This window comes from Homarus americanus, unplaced genomic scaffold, assembly GCF_018991925.1.
Source record: "Homarus americanus isolate GMGI-L3 unplaced genomic scaffold, GMGI_Hamer_2.0 scaffold14604, whole genome shotgun sequence".
Classification (NCBI taxonomy): domain Eukaryota; kingdom Metazoa; phylum Arthropoda; class Malacostraca; order Decapoda; family Nephropidae; genus Homarus; species Homarus americanus.
In genome coordinates this window covers 90,162-117,994 of record NW_024757203.1, presented here as the reverse complement: position 1 = coordinate 117,994, position 27,833 = coordinate 90,162, and the positions used below count along the sequence as shown (strand labels likewise).

The window sequence follows — 27,833 nt, the reverse complement described above, 5'->3', positions numbered from 1 at the left end:
CTTCCTAACCCTCTCCCTTCCCTGCCCCTTGTCCTCCTACCCCCAACCCTTCCTTCCTCCCTCACACCATCACGACCCTTACCCCTTCCCAACTCTCTTCTTTCCCCTACCTCCTACCCTCCTACCCTCTACCCTCCCTCCCTCCTTCCACCATGGCCCTTGCCCCTCCCCAACCCTCTCCCCTCCTCCACCACCCACCTCACCGTCCAGGGTTTGAGCCAATACACCTCGGCATTCCAGCGTGGACCAGGATCAAGAGCACACCACACCTCGGTTCCCACACAAAATGTACCAGTTAAAAGTGTCTCGTGTTTGTTTGTAAGTGATCACCGGCGCCTGTGTGGTGCTGGTTTAGTGAAGATAGTTCCTTGATGTTACTTTAGCGTTTTGTTAGTCCCGCACGAGTATTCGATTGGATATATTGCGTTTATATTCCTAATTGTGTCGGTTAGTAGCCAAACTCGCTTCCGGAATCAATCTTTGTACGACTGTGTGTGTGTGTGTGTGTGTGTGTGTGTTGCGTTGATATGTACAACACACACACACACACACACGTACATGTTATTGCGGTATACTTTTTTAATATGACGATAATTACTTTGTGGCCACGTGTGTTACTGTGGCCAAGTGTGTTACTATGGCCTAGTGTGTTACTGTGGCCAAGTGTGTTACTATGGCCAAGTGCGTTAATGTGGCCAATTGTGCTACTGTGGCCAAGTGTGTTATTGTGGACAAGTGTACATTGTATTATACATTTGGTCAAGTTGTGTTACTGTAATACAATATGGCTGGTTGTGTATCAGAATAATGCTACTGTGGCTGAGGCATTACTGCACATGTTGTAAGGTGTTACTGTGGCTAAGGTATATTGTAATAACAAAATATTGTAATATGTGTTACTGTAATAAGTGTCAAGGTACATTGTGTCAAGTGTCAAAGTGTGTTACTGTGGTCATGTTAAGTGGTGTTATCAGGTCAAGGACTGTATTATATATTGTGACCAAGGTGATCAGGCCAAATTGTGGTTTAAGTTATTGCACAAGTGCTGGCATACTGTGGCCAAGTGTGTGACTGTGGCTAAGTGTGTTACTGTGGCCAAGTGTGTGACTGTGGCTAAGTGTGTTACTGTGGCCAAGTGTGTGACTGTGGCTAAGTGTGTTACTGTAGCCAAGTGTGTGACTGTGGCTAAGTGTGTGACTGTGGCTAAGTGTGTTACTGTGGCCAAGTGTGTTACTGTGGCTAAGTGTGTTGTCTGGTAATTTAAATATATGTTCAGTCCTTTAACTTTGTTGGCTAATGCAATAAATTTTCCAAAATAGACCAGAAAAATATGACAAGGGGGATACAGACTGCAATATATTTCATCTACTTAAAAAACAAAATAATTAGCGCTTCTGTTACTGGTACTTTTCCAACACTGGCTATATCTGCCTAAGAATAAAAACAAAGATATTAGGGGCAAATAATGACGTCAAGGCGTAACTCCCTGACCTATGAAGTTTATATAACACATATGAAGCGACTAATACTAATTGTGATTTTATAGGAAAACTTAAAATATAGGAAAATAAGGAGAAAGAGGAAGGAAGGAAGGGAGGGAGGGGTGGGTAGGGTACGAAAAGGACTAGGAGAAGAAAGTTTAGGAGAGGGGAGAAGGTGAAGGAGAGAAGGGGTAGGGGAAGGATGAAGAGAAGGGAGGGTGATAGTGAGGGGAGGGAGTGGGAGGAGGGGAGTGAGAGAGGGGAGTGTGAGAGGGGCGGGTGAGAGGGAGGGACAATCGATGCAACTCACGTATCCACAACATACCTGAACCTTGGCTGCTGTTTACCTGTGTACCCTCTCATGGCCACACCCTCTCATGGCCACACCCTCATGGCCACAAACTCCTGGCCACAACACCTCATGTCAACCCTCATGGCCACAGCCCCTTACGACAGCTGAGAGGGAATGAGAGAAGGAGAGGGAGGAAGGGAAAGGGAGGGGAGGAAGGTAGAAGGTATAGAGATGGAATCAGGGAAGGAGGGTGGAAAGGAAAGAAGGAGGATGGAAGATAGAGGAGGGAGGAAGGGGAAGAGGGTGGTAGGGAAGGTGTGTGGGGAGGAAAAGAAGAGGGAGGGAGAGGGAGGGAGAGGGAGGGAGGAAGGGTAGATACTCTACTTTCATGCACTTGACCTAAAATATACATGAGGTAATAAATGTATATGTGTCCTTCTTGCTCTAAATTCTTGTATATTAATGATTAAGGAAGAGTTTATGTATAATTGTTAATATCGCATGAGTTTGGTGTACATGATTATACAGTATTCGGACAGTTAATGTGTATAATATGGTGTAATAGTTATGCATTATTCATACAGTTGACTTTCATTTCTAGGTGTATATTTTAACTAAAGAACTATGTATTTCCTGGTATATGTATAGATGTATTAAACATGATCGTATGTGTACATGACCAACGTCGGTTTCAGCTCCAGATGTTAAGGTTTTTCAATTATTAACTTGTGATGATGCACACATAAGAGCAAGTGACCTTCCTGGTATAAGTAAATACATCACCAACGTTCTCTCAATTTTATGGGACTAACACCAGTAATCACGTTGCAGATAAATAATAAACTCCTGAAAGTGACAGAAAAAAATATCAGAAATACAATTACCCAAACTAAGATAAATTATAATACATAAATTTGACTGAACTTACCTCACTGGATATTGAAGACATTTATTTGATAATTTAATTTAACTATTTAATTGAAATTAGTTTGAGGAATGTAACTGGTGATGAAAGCAACTGAAATATATTGTAAAAAGTGATAATTAGAGACTGTGGCGGGAGTCCCTAGTGAAAGACGAGACATCAGCAAACTGGTGAAGGAACACAACCGTCACGATGGGGTGGTCAAGGTGAGGCGCTTTTTGGTTCGCCCCTGGGGGAGGAGAGGGCCTGAGGGGCGCAGCGAAGGTGGAGGACGGCCATCCCAGGGGGCAGAGGAGAGGGAGGAAAGCCAGGAGGAGGAAGAAGAAAAAAGTGGAGGAGGAAGGGATTCCTTAACAGTTCCAACAGGAGTCGAGAATGAGTCATCGAGCACCATGGCGACCGAGTGGGAACAGTTGAGGGAACAACTCCTGACGCCCAACACTCGTAGGCTACAGGTCAGTTCCTCCCTCCTCTCACTCTCACTTAACTTATTCACTTTTATACATTATCCTAAAACTAAGGAGTAGAGATCTGTCACCTTTAATGATTCATTGTTATAGTTTATTCGAAGTTCTATTCATAGTTTTAAAAATGCAAAGATTTATAGTCATTTGTAATAGTCAATATGTGTTAATTAACCTCTGTGTGTGTGTGTGTGTGTGTGTGTGTGTGTGTGTGTGTGTGTGTGTGTGTGTGTGTGTGTGTGTGTGTGTCGCTGAACCCTAGTGACTCACCATAATGGTTGTTGGTCGGTCATTACGACACCAGAATGACACATAAACACATAACTTGTCTTGACTGTGTCCACCTGTGAGCGTGTCTGGGCTGAGCCACACAACACCTAACCAAAGGTCAAAGGTTACGTGCAAACACAGAAGGTCTTATACACGAGGTCAGAGGTCACGTACATGGTGCCTGAAATCTTGTAGTACATATGGACCACACACGGGGCTAAGTGACACGTACATCTAAAGATCGAAATTAATTATCATGTATTACAGATATGCACACGAGGGTCAGAAATCAAGCACACAGCATCAAAAATCACGTACATAAAGTTTAAAATCATGTCTCACAGGTTTAATGACACGTACAGAGAGTTAAAGGACACATACAAGCACGAGCAGTCACGTACATAGAATCCACAATCACAATATCATGAGTTTAAAGACACACACATGCTGGTCTGTTTCATATCATATGGTGTGAATTGGTGGGTGACGTCAGAGAGAGAGAGAGAGAGAGAGAGAGAGAGAAAGAGAGAGAGAGAGAAAGCCAGGTGTGATTTTTTTGGCCAGAGAGAAGGTCAGGTTTAAAGCTCACACACACACACACACACAGGATCCAGAGGTAACTATTCAAATGCTAAAGATAAGGGAAGCAAATCGCACGTCATCTTAACATTACCTCAAGTTATCAGTATAATAGAAAATAAATGATCATCCTATTAGAGCGGAAACTTTAATATATCACTGACTGGCTGGTGAAATTTACGTTACTAAGCTTCTGCGTTGGCCAGGATTTATTCGGCTTTCTTACAATTTGATGGAAGGAAGAGTTTCATCCATAATTTGAATAATATGTACCATACTGCAACAACAGATTGACAATTTTAATTCGTTCCCTTGCTGATTGCTTATATCATACGTACACCATAAATAGTCAATCTGAGACTCATATTGGCCCCTAATCCCTCACCACTGAATGTTCACGACCCTAATCCTTGAGTTACTTATGGAAAAGAACATTCCTGAAATACTAGGAGAGATTGTGCCTATTACATAACACCTTGATAGCTACCTCGCTTAGGTCCTGAGGCGACACTAACACAAGGACACGTCAAGTCTCTCGTAAAATATAAGTGAATAAATGATCTGTGAAGCTACTGTAATTATATAGAAGAAAACGACAAGTCAATCATCTTACAGAAAACGTAATGCTTATTTTAATGGGGTAACTATGATATTGTTTATTGACTTACTTATAAAATTGATATGTTTATGCTGTACAATACTTCAGGATATTGTACAGTATTTCAGGATACATGTAAATACAGATAGATATAAATTAATATAGGAGGACCAATCAACATCACTAAATACTCGAATATTACGTAGTTACGAAAAGTCAAGGATTAAGGGGAACGCGCCTCAGGATATTGATGCCCCGTGTAGAGGGAAGGCGTGCTGAGAGGGCGTGCAACGGAGGGCGTGATGGAAGAGCGTGTTAGGAGGGCGTGCTAGGAGGGCGTGCTGGAATACAAATGGAACAGTAGCGTGAAAGAGAGAAGCTTCCTTATAGGCTTATGCATGGCTACGTAAGATCATTGTCCCAACACCCACATCGATTATAGGGTGTGTGTGTGTGTGTGTGTGTGTGTGTGTGTGTGTGTGTGTGTGTGTGTGTGTTAGGTTAGGTTGGTGTAGTAAGCCGCAGTAAATGGTTTAGCCTCGCATCCCTCCCTGCATCACCGCCTTTGTTGACATGACCTGCCGTGTTTTGTGTAGAGATTTAAAACATGATTTTTTTTTAGCCAGTTCACACGTGTTATTTTTTCCCTGTTCCCCGCCGGCTTTACCTCCTGTGTATTAAGACAACAACAGTGAAGACTCAGAAAAAAATGAAAAAACACCCCAAGACGTATTTGAATTTATACAACCAACACCAAACATTATAATAACAATCTAAAATCACTTTACATCACAATACTAACTACCTCAATTACAACTATAATAACTACAATCTCCATAACCACAACAACCTAAAAAAACAACTACAACAATCACCACCACAACGATAATCATAACTACAATAACCACAACCTCCGTCACAACAAAAACCACCACCAAAACAACCACCACTACCACAACAACTACAACAATCACCACCACAACGATAATCATAACTACAATAACCACAACCTCCGTCACAACAAAAACCACCACCAAAACAACCACCACTACCACAACAACTACAACATTCACTACCACCTCCAGCACAAGAGGCAGTCAGGTGTGAGGTGGAGTTAGTCAGGTGTGATGACGTCTCTCACCTCTTCAATAATTTACAGTAATTATTCCTCTACATATCCGAGCCTCCCTCTTTGGCAGGTGTTGGAGATAGATTAAACTGGTGTTGGAGATGGAGTAATCTAATGCAGGAGATGGAGTGGTGTTGGAGATGGAATAAAGTATAAAAAAAAAAAATCAAATGTTTTTATTTTTCAAGAAGGCACCAGTCAATGTTTTGTTACCAGGGTGATCAAGTAGAGGATTTGTACCGTAGGTGAAGTTAATCTATACTGTAGTACCGCTTCTGTTGTGTTATTGACCCCTTGATGTATATACAAGAGTAATGTCTATATACCCCCCCCCCCACCACCCTGTGTATTAATGACAAGTGAACAGGTTTATTATAGAGTAAAATAAATTGATATTATTGCCTTTGGTATATAAACTTGTGGATGATTTTATAAAGTATTACTACGTTTCAATAAAAAAAATATAAATAAAAACTATATAACTCTAACCTCACCTAACCTTAATTAATGTGTTTTAAAATGTGTATTGTAAGTAATTCAGTTAATCAGAATTCAAAATTAATATCAAATATAAACCTTTAAGTGTACATGTTAAGTGACTTCCTGTTCTGTTTGATTAAATCTTCCAATGTGTGTGTGTGTGTGTGTGTGTGTGTGTGTGTGTGTGTGTGTGTGTTACCCAGTCGACAACACCCCCCCCCTCAATACATACACATACCACCACGATACCTGTACTCCCACACAACTACCACACCTACACCCACACACCACCCTACACCCACACCCTACACCCACACCCTACACCCACACCCTACACCCACACCCTACACCCACGCCCTAACAAGATGTATCCTTCACAGAGGCTGGCAGTAGTAACAGATTTGATGGAGTCACTGTCCGAGTCACTGCTGCAGAATCAAGGAGGAATTACCTGTCCATCCTGCAGAGGTAAGTACCCCCACACCTGTGTTAATTAACCTCACCTGTAGTAATTAGCAAATACCTATACTGATCAACAAACATCTGTATTAATTTAGTAGCACATATACACTACTAAACGCACACCTGTGATTATCAACACACCTGTAATAATTAACACACCTGTAATTAATTTACTCTATGATAATTAACTTACACCTGTACTAATTACCACACAGCGATAATAAATTAAATCACACTATAATTAACATAAATCAGTATCAACTTGGGATAGTCTCTGTACCTTAGCGTCAATAGTAGACTACTAGCTGGGGACGGGGAATAGTCACAATAGTAGACTACTAGCTGGGGACGGGGAATAGTCACAATAGTCGAGCTAGTAGATCTCGTACTACTTTAGGATATTATAGACCCTAAAACAGATATCCGGTCCTATTTTTAGCTGCTTAGTGTCCAGAAACTATTTGGTCATACCCGATTTCTTTCTTTTTCTTTTCTCTCTCTCTGTCTGTCTCTCTTTCTCTCTCTGTTGCTTCCGTCTGCTCGAATAGTCCAACCTGTCTACCCATTCACCTGTCTACCCATTCATCTACCTGTTTATCTCCTCATTTTACATACCTGTTTCTCTCTTCCTATTTAATTCGTTTACCTGCCTATTCACCCCCTGCTCACCGTCTACCCGCCGTCACTAATGCCTTCACAATTCATAGTCTTATCTACTGTAACATCACGCGGAAAGTATCGGTTTCCCTTGTTACACCGTTACAATTATGTTATCTTGTCACTATCCGTCCTGTCTTCCTCTCTCTCTCTCTCTCTCTCTTCCTCTCGGCCTCTCTCTCTCTCTCTGTGATTCCTTCTCTCCTTGCGTGTCGCTCACCAGCCCCTCACACCACATTGTACACTACACTGCACCACACCCACACCACACTACTACACACCACACTATACACTACACACCATACACTACACCACACCCAGACTAAGGCACCATTATCACCAAAGTGGTTCCAGGGATAGGGTTTGTGTTGACGTGTTCTGTGTTGGAGGGAGGGAGGGAGGAGGAGGAGGGAGGAGGAGGAGGAGGGTGGAGGGAGGGAGGAGGGAGGAGGGAGGAGGGAGGGAGGGAAGGAAATGAAGGAGGGAGAGGGAGGGATGAGAAAGAGGAGGAAATGAAGGAGGGAGGAGGAGGGATGAGGAGGGTGCATGAAAGAGGGTCATAATATATACCTACACACAGACAATTATAATCACTAAACGTACATAGAAACATTCACATACTTACACAAAATAAAAACACACAATACACAAAATATTACACTTACCCAATTTTCTCAACACTAACACCTAACCTAACCTAACCTAACCTAACCTAACCTACCTGGTGAGAGACAAAACCCGCTGTTGACCATCACACCTAATTTGGTCACTAACTTAATCAATAAAGGTCAAAGGTCATGAACTCTGGTGCCCCCTCTTACCTGTCTGTTTCACCATAACAATACCTGACAAAATACAGGTATGTAGTCTTCGTAAGATAATAATACACACACACACACACACACACATACACACCATACACACACACACACACACACACACACACAATTTAGTCCTCATCAGTATCTAGACGGACATAACTTCTTTTTACAACAATAAATAGTAAAAAACTAATAGAGAGAGAGAGAGAGAGAGAGAGAGAGAGAGAGAACACGTTCATTCTCAGAAATATCGGTGTTGTGGTCCATTAAATATTCAGGTGATCAACACAAGCGATTCAGTCTACACCATTCTCTCACTCTCTCACTGTCTCACGCTTTCCCTTCACTCTCTCACTGTCTCACTTCCCCTTGCACTCTCACTTGCTCACTTTTCCCCTCACTTTCTCATTCATTCTCCACTATTCTCTCACTTTCTCACTCTCTTCCTTCCTTTCCACTATTCCCTAGCCTTTTCACACTCTCCCTCTGACTCTCCCACTCCTCCTACTCCACCACACTCACTCACTCACTCACTCACTCACTCACTCACTCACGTTAAAAAAATTACTTCAAATACGCACGAGACGACAACAGACAGAAATGGAAACTCGGAAATTGCTGTGTAAACTCTCATAGATTTTAAACTACGCCACAAAGCACCAATTTTGTCATAAATCTTTGTGACGATGAAGTTCAAGGCAAATGTTTATGAGAGAGAGAGAGAGAGAGAGAGAGAGAGAGAGAGAGAGAGAGAGAGAGAGAAAGAGAGAGAGAGAGAGAGAGACATTGAACACTGTACACTGTTCACTCACACATTACCACTAAATAATGTACTTTTACGAGACAGCAGCACGAACACCCTCCCCTCTACCTCCCCCACACACTCGTACGTCACTAAAAAATAATGGGATTTATAAAAGACATAAATATAAAAAAGGAATTAACGATAAAGATATACGATTACAATGTATAAATCCTAGTTAAGACGATTAATAATCAGAATTTGAAGTTTCAACGACGGCCTATACTGAGAACTGGAGCAATTGTAAGTTTTGAACCCTCCAAAATTACAAGGTGTCCCCCCGAATATTTTTGGGTCTAAAAATTATGTTTGCTCAAAATCTCAGTAAAGGATCTGTGGTCGAAAAGTTTAAATTCTAATTACTAAGTTATCTTATATCAATTATCATAATTAATTATCAAAACTTCATACTCTAAGGTGCTGTTAAGAAGTGTGCTAGCTGGAAACAATAGTATATTCAAGAGTTTGTTTATGTTCAGGAGTTTATATTTTCTGAGTAAAAAGAGTGACGATCTAGTGTTGTAGTTCTGAGGCGCTCTCCTAGATGGTGCTTATAATGCTTATACTCAAGAGTTTTTTATTTATTTACAGTATATTTATTTGCGAAAGATATATACAATGGCACACACACACACACACACACACACATACACACACACACACATACACACACACACACACACAGCAAAAGGAAAACTGAAGAAAAACCTAAAAAAAATATAACACCAGAAGGATACTGAAGTACCCAATGTAAAGGCGTTTTGGATGTCAACATAAGTTTCATGCAAAAGTTGACGAGAAAAAATGAAGGAATATCTTAACCAAATACTCAACACATTTCAGCAGGACGGTCAACAGTTCACAGGAGAGGTTTTATTCCACCACAACTCGACCAATACCATTAAAATCGTCATTAAATTTGCAAACCAACTCCCAGAATTGTCTACTTGGTAGGTGGCTCGTCCCCTTACCTCCCTCTCTCTCCCTCCCTCCCCTTCTCTATCCCATCTCCCCTCCCCCTTCCCTCCCTCTCTAACTCCTCTCTCTTCCTTCCCCCCTCCCTCTCCCTCCTCCTCGTTCCACTACTTGCAACACCCAGAAGTCGACACAGGAGCTGTACATAGGGTCTTGGTGCTCGTGCATTGAAAAAATATATAAACAAACTGGCGCTCACGTATCCGGATCTGGATATAAGAACGATCTGTTGTCGCCGAGTCGGATTTATTACCACGAACGCTGTGTCATACATGGTGTTGTGTTGGTGTTGTGTTGGTGGTGTGTTTGGTGTTGTGAGGATGTGTAGGTGTTTTATACAATTACAAAAAAATAAACAAAAACACCAACATGCGTTTCCTGTATGCAAGAAAAACACACGGACACATACTTACACTCACAAATACAGTCATACAAGATATATACACAACAATATATATACGCTCATATTTAATGAATGCAGAAATTAACACAAATATAAACATACACCCGTTAATAACACACACACACACACACACACACACACCTTCAATTAAACTAAAGACTGCTGTGATATTATTAAACATCTCTCCTTGTTAATAGGTCAGACCACTACAATCTGCTTCAGGCGATATTTAAAGGTCATACCCGATAATCTTACGTTACAAGGAAATACCATTAAACCATTGCCTCTGGGGATATTTAAAGACGAGACCCTTAATATTATAGTCAGGCGGTATTTTTAGGGCAGTACCTTATCATATTGAGTAGGGCTATACTGTAATAGACCAATAATATTATCATAGTTTATTGTTGTTTTATTTCCTTCAGTACTGGACGTTACTTTAGGTCAGCCCCTTAAAATAAAGTCATCTGACATTTTAAGGTCAATTTCTCATGTTCGAGTGATGAGTTTTAAGTCTTAGAGCCCCAAGCGATGTTTTTAGCCCACCGTCAGCCAGCTATATGTAAGCTGACACTGACAGACTCACTCACACACTGTCCTGGAAATATCTAATGAGAATCGAGGCGAAGAGTTAGTCACATATATGCACCATTGACACTCACCAGGCACTCTTACACTAGATATTAAGACCAGTGCCACTACTACACTATATATAAGGACCAGTGCCGTTCCTACACTAGTTACACTAATCAGTGCCACTCCTATACCTGGCTATAAGAACCACTGGCACACTGGCACTCCCACCATTGTATTGACTGGACACGTATAAGCGTGGCACTCAACCTGTGACATTTTCCGGGAGATCTATATTGAAGGGTAGCTAGTGTTGGCACCCTCCCTCACCACACAGCTACTGCACTACATTACCTGGCCACCACCATCACCGACTACCTGAGAGTGTGTAAACGCAGACCTTGTAGACATCACCAGGTCAGGGAACAGTCTGTTCAATACACACATTAAGAATAAACATGAAACGATGGTAATGTTTGGGAGTAAGTTTAGGTGTCTCATTGCTTGCTGAGTCATTGTGAGGGGAAGGGATGGTAGGGGAGGGGGGAAAGAAGGACGAAAGGAGGGGGAGAGAGAGAGAGAGAGAGAGAGAGGCGGAGAGGGGGAGAGGGGAGGGGATCTGAAGGCCACTGCTACATTCAGTTTGTTTTCATCTATCGATCCAGCTGTTGGCTGAACCTCTTTCTACCTCACCCCACCCAACCCCACCTCACCCAACCCCACCCCACCTCACTGGAGTCGGTGCAGCGAAGAATGACAAAAATGATCTATCTTAGAAACCTTCCATATCAGGATAGGTTAAAGAAACTTAACTTGCATTCCCTAGAAAGACGAAGAGTGCGAGGAGATAAGGATAGAAGTATTGCAGTGGGTGAAAGGAATCAATAAAGGGATATAGATAAAGTTCTTATAATATCCGAACAGGATAGACCTGGAGCACTGATCTGCTGATAAGTTTAGGTTTAGAGGGAGAGAGTTGGAAACTCTGTCCACAAATAGAGTGGTGGACGAGTGGAACAAGCTTAGCAACTTTGTAGTAAGTGATGGGACACTGGAAAGTTTCAAAAGGAGGCTAGATAGATTCATGGATGATAGAGAGTGGTAGTAACTCTCGACAGGAGCTGCCATGCACAGGCCAACCGGCCTATTGCAGACTCCTTATGTTCTTATGTTCCCCACCCCACCCCACCCCACCGCACCCCACCCCATCCCAACCTCATAACTTCACCCCAACCTCACTACACCTGTCGGTCCTCCTACACCACTATCAGCCTTTAACACTCTACCCCTCCATTACCATCATCACTTGCGCCATAATCACTTTGCGCCATCACTCTATCTTACTCCCAACGTCATCACACAATGGTTCAGGTAATGACACTAATCATGACTTAATTTTCACCTGTGTGTGTGTGTGTGTGTGTGTGTGTGTGTGTGTGTGTGTGTGTGTGTTATGCATGTGTCTCTGTCTGTCTGTGGTCTGTTCTGGGCTTGTTTTTTGACGTTATTATTATTATTATTATTATTATTATTATTATTATTATTATTTATATGCATATTATTATTATTATGTTATTATTATTATTATTATTATTAATATTACATATATTATTATATACTGCATTATTATTAATATTATTATTATTATTATTATTACATATTATTATTATTATTATTATTATTATTATTATTATTATTATTATTATTATTATTACTTGGCTATTATTATTATTATTATTATTATTATTATTTGGTTCATTATCACTAAATATGAATAAAGGAAATAAAAAGATAAAAATGACAGGTGAGAATACATGATAAATAAGAAGGGACTTAATTCACCTGTACCTAATTAGTGAGAGGGGGAAGGTACAGGTGCACTTGATTGGTATACGCACATATATCTACATGTGCACATGGTCAATATGAATACACTTACACTTACCTGTACACACACACACACACACACACACAATTTTTTTCAACAAACCTCATTATTATCTGAACATTCCATCCCCTGGCGACCTTGTGCCCGCTCTGTCCACCATTTACCCTCTTAACCTTGTGTTCGCCAGGCGCAAAAAAAAAATAGACCTTGGCTAACATTTCAAACTTTACCATGGAGGAGGAGGTGAGTTAATTCACTAGTCGTATAATAAGCCTTGTGGTCGTATTATAAGCCTTGTGGTCGTATTTTAAACCTTGTGGTCGTATTTTAAACCTTGTGGTCGTATTTTAAGCCTTGTGGTCGTATTTTAAACCTTGTGGTCGTATTTTAAACCTTGTGGTCGTATTTTAAACCTTGTGGTCATAATGCTTCCTTGTGGTCGTATAATGAGCCTTGTGGTCGTATTTTAAGCCTTGTGGTCGTATTTTAAACCTTGTGGTCGTATTTTAAACCTTGTGGTCGTATTTTAAGCCTTGTGGTCGTATTTTAAACCTTGTGGTCGTATTTTAAACCTTGTGGTCGTATTTTAAACCTTGTGGTCGTATTTTAAACCTTGTGGTCGTATTATAAGCCTTGTGGATAATAAACTCCTTAATATCGGGATCACAAATAATAAAAATTCCCATTAACGGGGTCATGGGATGTTAAAAGGGTTATAGGTAATTAAAAGCCATATAAACGAGGTTCAGGTCAATAAGGTCAGGTCATCGAGGTCTTTAATTAAGTAGCTATTGGGTCAAGGTGTGTTAAGGTAAAGAGTGAGTAATTATGTCACCACTTAGCAACACGACAGACAGATACACACACACACTTTTACACACACATACACATGTATACACACACACACTTTTACACACACATACACATATACACACACACATCTGTAGGTCGTTTGAGGGACGTGGTGATGATACACACACACACACACACACACACACACACACACACACACACACACTTGGTTGTGGTAGCTATGATAGTTAGTGATTAGTGAAAATACAATAGTTACAGCAGATACAGTGGTAGTTAGTAGTAGTTATAGAGTTAATTAAACGCCTATGGAGTATTTAAAGTGCCTTGCATGCCATTTAAAGGGTTGTTACTGGCTGTAATTAGTTTGGAAATCAGTACAGTATTCACGGAAATAGTTAGAGGTTAATTAATGTTTTTGTGATTTTCCTGGATGAGTTAATTAGCAGTTAACACACCACCTATATTATACTTAATTGAGGTTTGTAGTGTGCCATTGTTTATTGTCATTCATCAACTGAGGTAAGTGTGGCAATAGTGTACATACTGGTGATAGTGTTTACAGTGTGCCAATCTGTCTGTCTGTCCGTCAGTCTTCTTCGATTTGTTCTTCATATTTATAATTTATCGTTACTTGGAGTTTGCTTGATCTTTACCATTAATCTCTCTCTATCTTTGTTCTTATTTATCTACCACTTTCTCTCCTTTCCTCCCCCCCTCTCTCTCAGTCGTCATCCACCTTCAGGGTTATACATCAGTCGTCATCCACCTTCAGGGTTATACATCAGTCGTCATCCACCTTCAGGGTTATACATTTGGCATTGTCGCACTGAACCAACATGGCTCCCCCCTTCCCTCCCTTCTCCAGTCGTCATCAATGTTTATCACTTATTCACATGACTCGTGTTCTGTGGCGCTGACACCCTCACTACTTTCCTGCCGTTGTCTCTACTACTTTCTACCTCTAACACCACTACTTTCCTGCCTCCGTGTTCGTTACTTTCCCACCTTAACCACCACTACTTTCCACCTCTCTCTCCATCTTCCGTTTCGATGCCTTATTGTCAGCCATCTTGGAGCTGCAGAACTGAGTCAGAGGCGTTTTTTTTATGTTGTGTTGAGGGAATTGATAAAAACCTGAGACCTTCTAATGGTTGTGAAGAAATATCGTGTGGAAACATCCCCCCCCCCTTCCCCCCACTGTGTTTACATCGTGACGTCATGAGCGCGGTTAGACACGGAATCCAACAAATGACTTCACAGAATCCCATGAAATCCGACTAATTTTTTAACGAACGGCACAGACTGTAAATAAATAACCAAACAGACTCGCATGCGTCTCTGCTTACACAAACATAATTAACTTCAATTACAAAAAAGAAAACAACAATTTAGTGGTCAAGAAACACGAGAAAAATACATATGCTTCAGAACTCACATATGAGATGAATTATTTATACATAGAACCAAACAATACCGACCAAATACACCCTTGACGAGACACCAGCTGTAACGCTCCCCACACACTCACCACCTACCGCCTATCCTGACCTAACACACCACAACACAACACAACACAACACAACACAACACAATAACAATACTTACAACATTAATAATAATAATAATTACAACAAAAACAAAAACAATATAAACAATTACTTAAATCCCACCACTTGACCTCTGACCTGATAACATTGACCAAACAAGGCAAAAAATTATGACTGTCAAGGGCACCCCCCCAGGTGGGTGCTTTGGGAAATTGGGCAGAGAGTCAATCGATTTAAGCGTCTGCTAGCAGGAGCAAGTTGGCCAGAGAGAGAGAGAGAGAGAGAGAGAGAGAGAGAGAGAGAGAGAGAGAGAGAGAGAGAGAGAGAGAGAGAGAGAGAGAGAGAGGGGGGGGTAAAATCAGAAATGTGTGTGTGTGTGTGTGTGTGTGTGTGTGTGTGTGTGTGTGTGTGTGTGTGTGTGTGTGTGTGTGTTTGGTGATAGCCACTTCCAGTCACGCATACAAACACAGCCATGTCCGTAGATGGCTAATTTGTCACGCTCGTACACTAGACAGACAGACAGACAGACAGACAGACAGACACATGACCCAATTACACAAAGAAAGACTTCCACGCCATCCTAACCTAACCTAACCTAACCTAACCTAACCTAACCTAAACCATTCTTATACAGTGACGGTGGAGGCGCCAAACGGTAGGCTGCGTCAGATCTGCCCTTACTGTGGGAGCTTCTACAACGCGGGCGCCAACACAGACGTGAGACTTCGCAGGAATAGAGAGCTGAGGCTGGAGTTGCCCCATATAGTGAGTATTTACCTGTTGTAGCGTCCCTTACCTGAGTATCATTAAGGAATTGTACTTATATATGTATTTTTAACCCACCTGGAGGTTAATTAGCTCCCCTATAGCTTATTTCACCTTTAGATTGACTACTAGGTTACATAAATGATTTCTGGTGATATAAAATTAATTCCAGGTCACAAAAGTGATTCCAGGTAACATAATTGATTCCTGTTCGCATAAAATTAATTCCAGGTCACATAGAATTAACTCTAAAATTAATTCTGGGTCACAAAACTAAATCTTGGTGACATAAAAATAATAATTCCAGGTCACGAACAAAAGAAATATAGAATACCTTCTCATAGGTTACGTGGTCAGTGGCCTCGCGTGTCTGAGCCGTATATATCAACCCTATAGTTATACCAATTGTACATCATTATATATAACTTATAGTGAAGATGAATGTAAAGTAATATTTGGTGACGTATAAGACAAAAGAATGATAAAGATAATGTTTGTAGGAGCTGAGAAAATCAATGGAAATTATATAGTTATTTAAAGTTTATTTTTTAACAACGGGTCATTTATTATTCTGATTCTAAGTAAATACAAGATTGATTACAGGCGTGTATGTATGTATGTATTTATGTATGTATGCATGTACACACATAAACACACATAAACACAATTTCTTATATATTCACAGAGAGAGAGAGAGAGAGAGAGAGAGAGAGAGAGAGTAACGTCCAGTCAACTACAATAAGTAACGCCTCTGCTTGGTATCGATCCCGTGACCTTTGATTACACACACACACACACACACATCTACACCAAGATGGTCCCCAGGTCTTGCTACTTAAATCCAGGTTATGTATACGTGAACATAAACTCAAATACACATACGTATACAAACATACACAAAGGCCTAAGCTAGGGTATAAAAATATGTTGTATTTTATGTTCTAAATATTTTGTAATTACTTAATCTATTGTTTTTAATTCCTTTTATATTTTCTTGTTTATGTAATTTTTTGTGGAGTTAAGTTACGTAAGATTTTTTTTTATTTACCGAGTCCCTCCTCTACCTCTTCCTTCCACGCCTCGTCCTTCCTCTTGCTCCTCTCTCATCCCCTCCAGTTCCTCTTATTTCTTCCATACTACTCCATTTCCTTCCCAAGCCCACTCAATCCCTCTCCACTCTATACCACACCTCTCCCTTTATTATCAGTGCCTTCCACTCCCTCTCATGTCCCTTCCCTCCCTTTCATGCCTCTCCTACTCCCTCTCAACCTTCTCTTACGCCCTCCGCTCCCTCCACGCCCCTTATAGCCTCTCCGCTCCCTCCCACGCCCCTTCTAGCCTCTCCACTCCATCCCACGACCCCTCCCAACCTCTCTATTCCCTCACACGCCCCTCCCACGCCTCTCTAGTCCCTCACACGCCCTTCCCACGCCTCTCTAGTCCCTCACACTCTCCCTCCCACGCCTCCTCTAGTCCTCACACCCCCTCCCACGCCTCTCCACTTCCCCTCACACCTTTCGTTTCCACAACTGTAGCGAGGGAGGGAGGGAGGGAGGGAGGGAGGGAGGGTGGGAGGTGGATCGATGACGTAGTTGAAGCTCACGCCCGCCACCACACGGTCTCCGGTTCCGCTATACACGCTATGCAGACTGCTAACTTCTTCTATACACGCTATGCAGACTCCCAACCCCTTCTATACACGCTATGCAGACTCCCAACCCCTTCTATACACGCTATGCAGAGTCCTAACCCCTTCTATACACGCTATGCAGACTCCCAACCCCTTCTATACACGCTATGCAGGACTCTAACCCTTCTATACACGCTATGCAGACTCTCCTTCTATACACGCTTATGCAGACCAACCCTTCTATACACGCTATGCAGACTCCTAACCCTTCTATACACGCTATGCAGACTCCCAACCCCTTCTATACACGCTATGCAGACTCCCAACCCCTTCTATACACGCTATGCAGACTCCCAACTCCTTCTATACACGCTATGCAGACTCCCAACCCCTTCTTTACACGCTATGCAGGTTTCAGTCTCCTTCTATACACGCTCTACACGTTACACACGCTATACACGCTATGCACGTTACACACGCTATACACGCTATGCACGTTACACACGCTATACACGCTATGCAGGCGGTGTATGGACCTATAATAACGGGGTCAAATACTCCTAAGGATTTCACTCATTACATTGACCAACGAGAAGATGACCAGAAACAATAACAAAGGTAATGACATTAACAAACAACTACATTAACAACAAAAACAACAACAACAACAATAACAACACTTAAAACAATAACAATAATAACAAAAATAACAATAACAACACGTAAAACAACAACAACAACAACAACAAGCACCTGAGGGAAGCACTTAACTTCTGACTAGACTATAAAATTATTTAATGACAAGAGATAAACAGCTTAACCTTACGCTGACTGTGTGTGTGTGTGTGTGTGTGTGTGTGTGTGTGTGTGTGTGTGTAAGGGAGTCATGGAGGGAAGGGGAGGGTATACAGTTAAGAGTGTGGTAGGGAGGAAGTAAGGGGGCTGAATTTTAAGCCCCCTTACCCCTCCTCCTCCTCCCTTCTCACTTATTCCTTCCCGGTTCACCAAATTATTTTTTTAGGGCACTCGACGATCACTAGTTAATAGGTAGAATAATACTCGTATACAATAAATAACAACAAACTAAAAAAATAAAAATAAAAATAAAAATATCGTAAAACTCGAAAAAAATTACCCCTTCCCCATTAGCCCCTCCCCATTTCCCCCTTCCCTTAGATCCCTCACCCTACCCCCTCCCCACACCCCCTCCCTCTCCATCTAAATTGTGATCAATAAATATTCCAGAAAGTTTGTGAGTTAACCTTTAAGAAGTTTGGGTAATTTTGATACATCCGAGTCATAAAGATGTCGACGTGCACACTATATCACCGTCACATAACAGAGGCCCTCACGCAGTCACCCTCCACCTTCTTCCACCCACTTCCTCCACCCACTTCCTCCATTCTCTTCCTCCACAACCGTCCTCTTTACCCTCCTTAACCCCAATCAACACTCCACCTCTCCTCCACCCACCCTCCACCCACCCCTCCACCCACCCTCCTCCTTCTCACTAAGAACTCAGTATTATATCGCAATTATTCCACCAATTATTCTCCAAGTTGCTGTAGTCCTCAAATTATCGTCCATAATTATCAAAAGAAACTGGAATGTAAATTAAAATGTTTTATAGTCGTGGTAAGGTGGTGTGAGGTATAGAATTATATTTTCCTATACAGTATTATATAAAAGTAGTTTCTATACCATCTAAAAATTCAATGCTTAATATAGCGAAAAAAACTAACTTATCGTCTTTCAGGTAACGTTAGGGTGTTTCATCATCAGGTAAAATAAGGTGAATGGAGTTAATCTTCACATGAACCGAAATAAATATGTAATTAACCTTAATATTTCGGGTTTAATGAATTGATCTTTAAGTAGCCATCTCCCCCCCCCCCCTCCTCCGCCTCCCTCAGGATGTGGAGAATAGGTCGAGATTCGGTGGTTTGGGGAACTTCATGATTGGTCGACTGGGAGGACTCAACTTTCCCGGCTGTACCAACGACACCCTGACTGGTGGCGGGGTCAACAACAATAATGAGGAAGGTGTGGGTGAGGAAGTCGTGACAGATGGCTCACATACCATTAATTGCGGGATATTAGCGCCAATTAATGATGCCACGGCCTATAGGGTCGGTTCTGGCAGCTCTCTTCCACCAATAAGAAGACAGGTAAAGCAGAAGTCTACGTTTTCTATGATTCTTCTTTTTGTATGACTACAGTACATTTTCTATGACTCTCCGTTTTCTTCGACTGCACGTTTTCAGTCGTAGAAAATATTAAGACTATCATATTTATTAATAATATTCATATAAGATTAATTATGTATGACGAATTTTACTGAATATCTGTCTATCTATCTGTCTATCTATCTATCTACAGGAGGTCAACAGTCGTCGGGGTAGCGTTGCGTCGTCTAGGAAAGGGTCGGGCAGCCTACGGTCAGCCAGGAGTGAAGAACGTATCCCCCTGCGTGAGACTACCAGCTCCTCCACCAGTCACCAGCGACCTGTGTACCCCGCCCGAACCACACGACGAGAAGACTTTATGTGAGAAGTAGTGCCCTGGTGGGGGAGAGTCAGTCATATCCTTTCGTGGAGTTAGGAAGGAAAGGAAAGGAGATGGAAATACAGAGAGAGAGAAGGAAGGAAGGAAGGAAGGAAGGAAGGAAGGAAGGAAGGATAGAGTGTTGTATATCCTTGTCCTGAATGGAGGGAAGGGGGAGAGAGAGTGGGTGAGGTGAGTTTAAGTGAGTAGTGGTGGCCTTGTCGTGTAGGAGGGAGGGAGGGGTTAAAGGGAGAGTGAGTGTGTTTCTTTGTAGTGTAGGGAAGAGGGAGGGAGGGATGGTACAGGGATTATAAGGATAAATATGATTGTGTGTGTGTGTGTGTGTGTGTGTGTGTGTGCGTGCGTGCGTGCGTGTGTGTGCGTGTGTGTGTGTGCGTGTTTGTGTGTCGCACCAAGTTGTATTGTATTCTGGTACATTATAACGTACTGTATTGCATTATACACTCTAACACTACACTGTACACTCTCCCACAACACTGTACTGACATACTGAGGTGTTTCAGGCAAGAGGTGAGGAAGGCCAAGGAGACGAAGAACTTCACAGATATGAAGAAATTCTACTTTAACACCTTTGAGTCTTACGCCAGCATCTGTGCCACTTTTAAGGTAATGATACCAGATTTTAGGTAATGCGCCTCCCTGATTTAAAGCAATGCTCCCTGATTTAATGAAATGCTCCCTGATTTAATACAATGCTCCCTGATTTCATTTTCTCTTGGTAATGTTTTCGTCTTAACATCATTTCCTTATCATCATATATGTTTTTCCTATATTGTTATCGTCTCCCCATCGCCACCCTCTTGGTACACTGACGGCGGCCATCTTGCAGCGTAACCCGGACTATGATGGTGCCCGTGTTGACGACCCGGGCCTTAAGATGGAACTAGTGTACACCGTCCACGACTCTGTACACGAGATGGTTAGTAGGAGAGAGAGAGAGAGAGAGAGAGAGAGAAAGAGAGAGAGAGAGAGAGAGATCTGTGTATGTTGCTTTTCTTTGCTAACTTGTCAAAATATATACAACTATTTATTAAGTTAAGACACGCGATTAACACTAAATAATGGTAACTCACACACCCTCCGTCCCTCCTTTATCAGCCGTCAGTGGTCCACAAACATTTCCTGAAGGCGGTGATCAACGCACTGTTGCAGGAACGTCCTCACCTCTTCAGTAAGGACCGGGTGAGGGCGCTGTTCGTGGTGCTACAGTCACCAGTGTTCCTCACCCAGTCCTCCTATACCGTCTTGGCTCACGTCCTCAGGAACATCACTTCACTACCTAATGGCGACCATCAGCTCCTTGTTAACTGGTTCAGGACGTGAGTAATATACATCCCTACTTTGTTTTGAACGGGTTTTAAAAAGTCTTACTTCCTTTAACCGATTAGAAACATACCCACCTCTGTATCTACGGTTATTGTACCCTTAACTGTATCCTCACTACGTGTCTCGGCAGGTTGGAGGTGTCACGGCTGAGAATGATGGTCGGATTTATCACCCAGTTTTTATCAGTCCGTCAGTTCCCTCCTCCAGATCGCTCCCTCCCGCCCCTCAGCAAGAGCAAGTGGTGGATCCCTACAGCTACCAAGGTTCTAGCCATCCTCTGTGAGTCATTACTGTAGTCTTGTTTAAAATTTTTGGGTATTGTTTACGAGTTACATCAGTGTAATGTCAATTGTAGGAGCAGTTAACCAAATATAATATTTATTGCTAAAGTTATTATGTTTTCTATGGTTTTAATTTAACAGAAAACGCATTATATACCTTCTATACCTAAAGTATTGTCTATACTTATGTCCTCTTCGCCACTAATCGGCTCGTTAGTTTTATTTAGCGATAAATAAACAATGAAATGTTGATTTAGATATATAATGAACTAGAATCGAGTAAAACAAAAATAATCGATTCACTCAACACAACCGTTCGACTCCTTTCATGCACACAAACTCTCTACTCTTACGACGTGTGGCTGACTGTCTCATCGAACACAGACGCCAGCAACACTTCCTCTCAGACTCCACTCCTCAACTACACCGAGTTCTACAACCACGCCCTCGACCACCTTGAACTGATGACAGAGTATAAGAATTGGCAAGACCCGACTAAGCCAGATACCTTCTCCTTCTGTCAGTACCCCTTCATCCTGTCCATTGTCGCCAAGAGACACATTCTTACCAAGGTGGGTGTCATAGGTAGATAGATTAGGTAAGGTAAGATAAGTTAAGGTAAATAGATAGAGATAAAAGATCATATATTGATTAATAAATATATGTGTCAATACAGGACATATGGAGACAGGGGGGGGGGGGCGAACTATATAATAAACAACCTCCCTAAGCGCACACATCCTAACCGCACAAGATACGCCCTATCGTGTCTAATCAAACACTTTTATTTTTCTACCACAGTTTCCATTCCTTCCTTATCTGTTATCTAACCCACTCGACCCCTTCCAGGACGCGGAGTATCAGATGATCGTGACGGCGAAGAGATCACTGGTGGACAAGGTGGCGAGGCATCAACCACCACAAATTGATATTTTCTTCCTAAACATCAACATCAGGAGGAACCATCTTGTTGAGGACTCGCTGAAAGAGGTGAGGGGAAGGGGAGGTGAGGGGAAGGGGAGGGGATGGGAAGGGGAGGTTGATGGTGAGGGGGTGGGAAAGGGAGGTTGATGGTGAGAGGGTGGGAAGGAGAGGGTGTTGGTAGGGAGGGGTGTTAGCAAGGGCGTTTATAGGGTCTTGTGGGGAGATTATTAAGTGGAGGTCAGAGGTCACAGCTTACTAGAATATTATGTCGTGATCTGATGTCATACAGATTACCCTTGATGGGGGTTTAACAACATCTAGCGTCCCACAAGATGTCAGGGCATATCAGAGTATACTCCTGGAGGGGTTCTAACGAGTGCTGGTGTGTCCTTAGATCGCGGCAAAGAAGAGGGACCTGAAGAAGAAGTTGAAGGTGACGTTTGAAGGGGAACCCGGCCTGGACATGGGGGGCCTCACCAAGGAGTGGTTCATGTTGATCATTAAACAGATCTTTAAGGTAAGGTGAGGTGAGGGAGGGAAGGGTAAGGGAGAAAGGGAAAGAGAAAGGAGGAAAGAGAAAGATGAGGGAGGAAAGAAGGGTAGGAAAGAAAAAGGAAGGGTAGGAAGAAAGGAAGAGAGGTAGGGAAGAAGTAGGAAATTAAGGGAAGTAAGAAGGAAGTAGAGGAAGTAGACGAACTCAGAGTTTAAAGAGAGGTGAGAATAAAGACAAAGAGATAGTGTTGCCATTGTGTGTGTTGTGTGACGGAGGTGTGACCTGTACTATGTGGTGTGTTGTGTGACGGAGGTGTGACCTGTACTATGTGTGCTGTAGCAGATGTTGTTCATCGTCCTCTATGGTGTAGTTTTTAAAGCATGAATGACTATGTGGTGTACCGTGAGACTCGTAGTATAGGGTGTGGTGTACCGTGTGACTCGTAGTATAGGGTGTGGTGTACCGTGTGACTCGTAGTATAGGTGTGTGTGTGTGACTCGTGTGACTCTGTAGTAGTGTATGTGGGTGTGGTGTGACCGTGTGACTCGTAGTATAGGGTGTGGTGTACCGTGTGTGTAGTATAGGGTGTGTACCGTGTGACTCGTAGTATAGGGTGTGGTGGTGTGACTCGTAGTATAGGTGTGGTGTGCCGTGTGACTCGTAGTATAGGGTGTGGTGTACCGTGTGACTCGTAGTATAGGGTGTGGTGTACCGTGTGACTCGTAGTATAGGGTGTGGTGTACCGTGTGACTCGTAGTATAGGGTGTGGTGTACCGTGTTAACTTTACCGTCGTGGTCCCCCTCAGCCGGAGAACAAGATGTTTGTGTACCACCCGTCTAAGAGGCTTTACTGGTTCTCGCTGGCTCAGGACGGCAACCTAAGGGAGTACAACCTGATCGGCGTTCTGATGGGCCTTGCTGTCTACAACTCCATCATTCTTGACGTCCACTTCCCCGCCATCTGCTATAGGTGGGTCCTCGGCTTGTTGTTCTCTGCTTTTCTTAACTTTTGGACGAGATGTTTATTCAGTTCGTCTCTGTTCCCTTCTCTCTCTTGGTGTCCTTCTCCACGTTTACTTCACTACCATCTCCTTCAGGTGCTTCCTCTAGTCCTGGCATCTATCTAGGACTATTTTCTATTCCCAAGGCAGCTGTAGGACTTCTAACAGCTTTCAAGGACTCTCTAGGATTCTCATTTTATTGATGTTTGCTTAAGTAAGACTATAATAATATCCTGGTGGTGGTGGAGTGGTAACCTACTGGCGTTGTCTTCCTATGAGTCACTGGTTTGATCCCCAGCCAGGTGATAGTTTTGACTCACCAGCTCTTAGGACTGTGTTTGAACTCATTGTTGTAGTGTTGTGAGGGAGGGACACAGCAGGTGGTGTGAGGGAGTAACTCATGTATCTCTGCAGGAAGCTGTTGAGTCCTCCTGTGGTTCCCGCCTACGAGCACCTCGCCGTTGGCATCGCTAAGGCGCCCGGCCTCGACGACCTTAGCGAGATAATGCCCGTGAGTGATTCTAAATGGTCCTCCATACTTATATAAAGACCAAAACAAAAGAAATTCCAATTACTGTATGTCAAGATCCTTCAGTGGAAGATGTCACTTGTATCTCTCACACTTGTATTTTCATCTCCAGGAGGTGGCTCACGGCCTCAGGGAACTGCTCAAGTATGAGGGCGACGTCGAGGAGGACATGTGCCTCAGTTTCCAAGTAAGGATCTGCACCTTGACTTATTATTACCACTTGTAAACAATAACAAACTCGGCCACTTGATCGTCGGTCTCTTAACAATGTTATCGTTTTAGCTCATAAATTAACTTGACTTGTGACTTAATAATATTAATCCTGGATCTGCACCTTGACTTATTACTACCACTTGTAAACAATAACAAACTCGGCCACTTGATCGTCGGTCTCTTAACAATGTTATCGTTTTAGCTCATAAATTAACTTGATTTGTGACTTAATAATATTAATCCTGAACAACAAACACGAATATTCTATAAGTTTATAATAATAATACTTATATAATATCTTAATGAATCGTAGATCTATTTATATTACTTTAATCTTAACTTAATTATGCTTCTATTTACCATTAACTACAACTGAACCTCGTAAGCATAATGTTCTTTATAGTAAGGTTAAATCAGCCCTTTGGTAGATAGAGACAATCTAAACAACAATTATCCCCACTAAATCCCATAACCTAAGCTTATTTATATTAGTTTTTTTTTAACCAAACATTCATACATAAAGTTGCAGTTGTTTACACTCAAGGTATCGTAAACAACGGAGACAGACTAGTAATTTTCACCTAACTGTTTCTAATTTCCACCTGTCTCTAATTTCAACCTAACTCCGTCTAATTTCAATTCCCAGGTGTCTTTAGAAGAATTTGGTCAACCGAGGACTTTCAACCTCAAAGAAAACGGAGAGTCACTACCGGTAACTAATGAAAACCGGGAGGAGTTCGTGAAGCTGTATCTTGACTGGATTCTCAATACCGCCATCTATGAGCAGTTCAGAGCGTTTTATCTCGGCTTCCACACCGTCTGTGCTTCTAACGCCTTGATAGTGAGTCTTAGATTAGGGAGAGAGAGAGAGAGAGAGAGAGAGAGAGAGAGAGAGAGAGAGAGAGAGAGAGAGAGAGAATGTGTTCAAGTTATCCCTCTACAGTCATCATCACTATTATCACCAACATTAGCCTCATCACCATCAACACCATCATCACCCTCACCATTACCACCAACAACACCCTCCCTATCACCACCACCTCATCACCAACACTCTCATCTCTCCTTCACAGATGCTGCGGCCGGAGGAGGTTGAGCTGCTGGTGTGTGGTTCTCCAACATTAGACCTGAACGAGCTGAGGAAGGTGGCGGAGTACGATGGCTACCCTGAGGACCATCCCACCATCAAGTAGGACTCGAGTCTTATAATTATACTCTTGTGTCTTAGGTGCTTCAAGTCCTAGGGTTGTTAAGCACTGGGTCTTTAGTTATAACCCAATGAAGTTGTAATGGTTGATGCTGTACAGGTAACGAGCTTGTGACGTCATAGGTAAATTAGCTTCCCTTTATTGACCTTAATGATAAACCTTTGAGAACCCAGGCGTAAGATTTGGTCTACTTAAAATAACATTATATCAGTGTGTTTTAGGATTTAGGTTAATTAAGGTATTTTTAGAGTAGTTAAGGTATGATTTAGGGTAATTAAAGTGTGTCTCTCCTTCAGGTGGTTCTGGGAGGTGGTGAACGAAATGCCGGTGGATCAGCAGAAGTTGTTTCTGCTCTTCACCACCGGGAGTGACCGCATCCCTGTGGGCGGTATGGGCGAGATGATGTTCAAAATCTCCTGCTGGCGAGCACACACCCACATGTTGCCTCAAGCCCACACCTGCTTCAACCAGCTCGTCCTTCCTCCCTACAGCTCCAAGACCATCCTCAGGAACAAGCTCTACATTGCCCTCGCTAACGCCGAAGGCTTTGGGTTAGAGTAGTTCCTGAGGAGGCGAGTGACTGACGGGTTCCTGCGGGAGTGAATCCTCTACTCGTAACTTTCAGGAGGATAAACAAAAGCGACTCGGGGTATATTTTACATAACGAATCGATACCCAGAGTCACGAGGAAAGATATCACGAATTCTAAAATCCCAGACATGATATTGTAGTGAAGGACACCATAGGGATATAGTGACATAGACTCCTCCTCCTCCTCCTGATGAACACTATAACACTCACCTGAAAGAAGTGTAGTGTCACCCAACGCTCTCCAGAAGAGTTGAAGTGCAACAACCGTCTCAGCGCTATGTAACTCATTCTGTAAAGGAAGTGTTTATTAACCTCTAATTAAAACTGTGATATTATGAAAAGACGTAGAGTAATAAGTGAAGGTAGAAATAACATAAATTCAAGTATAAGAAGCTTAAATAACATGTAAATAACGAAATAATCCAAACCAAAGTAAATAGGTTCACAGCTCTCAAGTTTCTGGTATGGAGGAAGAAAAAACAAAAGAGCATCGCATTATTTACCTTTTTGTTGTTGTAAGTTGTTAGGTGTTTTGAGGTGCGACAATATAATCTTTTCTGTTCTACTTTTGGTGTTATTTAGGTGAGTGTAAAATAGTGTCTTTTATATAGTTGTGTAATAGTGCTCCTCCTATATTATATTACGTTTGTGGAGCTGATAATAGTGATAACAGGATCACATGAAGATTACCACCACCACTTTATTTTACTTGAGGATTAAACACTCTTCCACGACCCTTATATAACTCAACGCAACCGAACCTAACTTAACTGAACCTAACCTAATTCAACCTAACCTAATCTTACCAAACCAAACTTAACTCAATTTAATCTTAACTAACTTAAACTAACTTAACTGACTCATCTTAACCTAACCTAACCTAACCTAACCTAACCCTTTCCAGGTAACGTTAGGGAGTTTAATTATCAGGTGAAATAATGTGTGGGGTAAAACAGGTAATATTCAGGTGATTCTTCTTACCTATAAAGTGCGGGTATTTGTGTGTGTGTGTGTGTGTGTGTGTGTGTGTGTGTGTGTGTGTGTATGTGTGTGTGTGTGTGTGCGTGTGTGTGTGTGTGTGTATATAGCGGCACCGTGACCATGAAACACAACTGAGCACTGTCTTGTGTTGAGAGCCATCTGTCGGC

General features: G+C 42.2%; 1 protein-coding gene across 5 annotated transcripts; it reads left to right on the top strand.

Annotated features, from left to right (window-relative positions):
- The first annotated feature begins 237 nt into the window (after positions 1–237).
- Positions 238–27,833, top strand: LOC121857405 (probable E3 ubiquitin-protein ligase HECTD2). 5 transcript variants are annotated; one of them, XM_042353444.1, is made up of 19 exons: positions 238–318; positions 2,469–3,153; positions 6,599–6,686; positions 15,794–15,924; positions 19,468–19,722; positions 19,934–20,100; positions 20,623–20,725; positions 20,949–21,038; positions 21,218–21,438; positions 21,576–21,724; positions 22,111–22,298; positions 22,576–22,716; positions 23,045–23,167; positions 23,950–24,113; positions 24,559–24,655; positions 24,786–24,860; positions 25,533–25,727; positions 25,960–26,075; positions 26,391–27,833. In XM_042353444.1, exons 2-19 carry the CDS (start codon positions 3,091–3,093, stop codon positions 26,653–26,655), a joined length of 2,631 nt encoding a protein of 876 aa, XP_042209378.1. In that variant the 5' UTR covers positions 238–318; positions 2,469–3,090; the 3' UTR covers positions 26,656–27,833. The 5 variants fall into 5 exon arrangements, with proteins under 5 accessions (XP_042209378.1, XP_042209381.1, XP_042209377.1 ...); XM_042353447.1 differs by having other exon boundaries at positions 239–288; positions 2,605–3,153; XM_042353443.1 differs by having other exon boundaries at positions 239–318; positions 2,375–3,153.

Coding starts and splice junctions, on each gene's coding strand:
- LOC121857405 (XM_042353444.1), top strand. CDS start 3,091: ATGGCGACCGAGTGGGAACAGTTGAGGGAACAACTCCTGACGCCCAAC. Junction 15,925..19,467: donor GGCTGGAGTTGCCCCATATA/GTGAGTATTTAC, acceptor CGCCTCCCTCAG/GATGTGGAGAATAGGTCGAG. Junction 22,717..23,044: donor TTGAGGACTCGCTGAAAGAG/GTGAGGGGAAGG, acceptor GTGTGTCCTTAG/ATCGCGGCAAAGAAGAGGGA.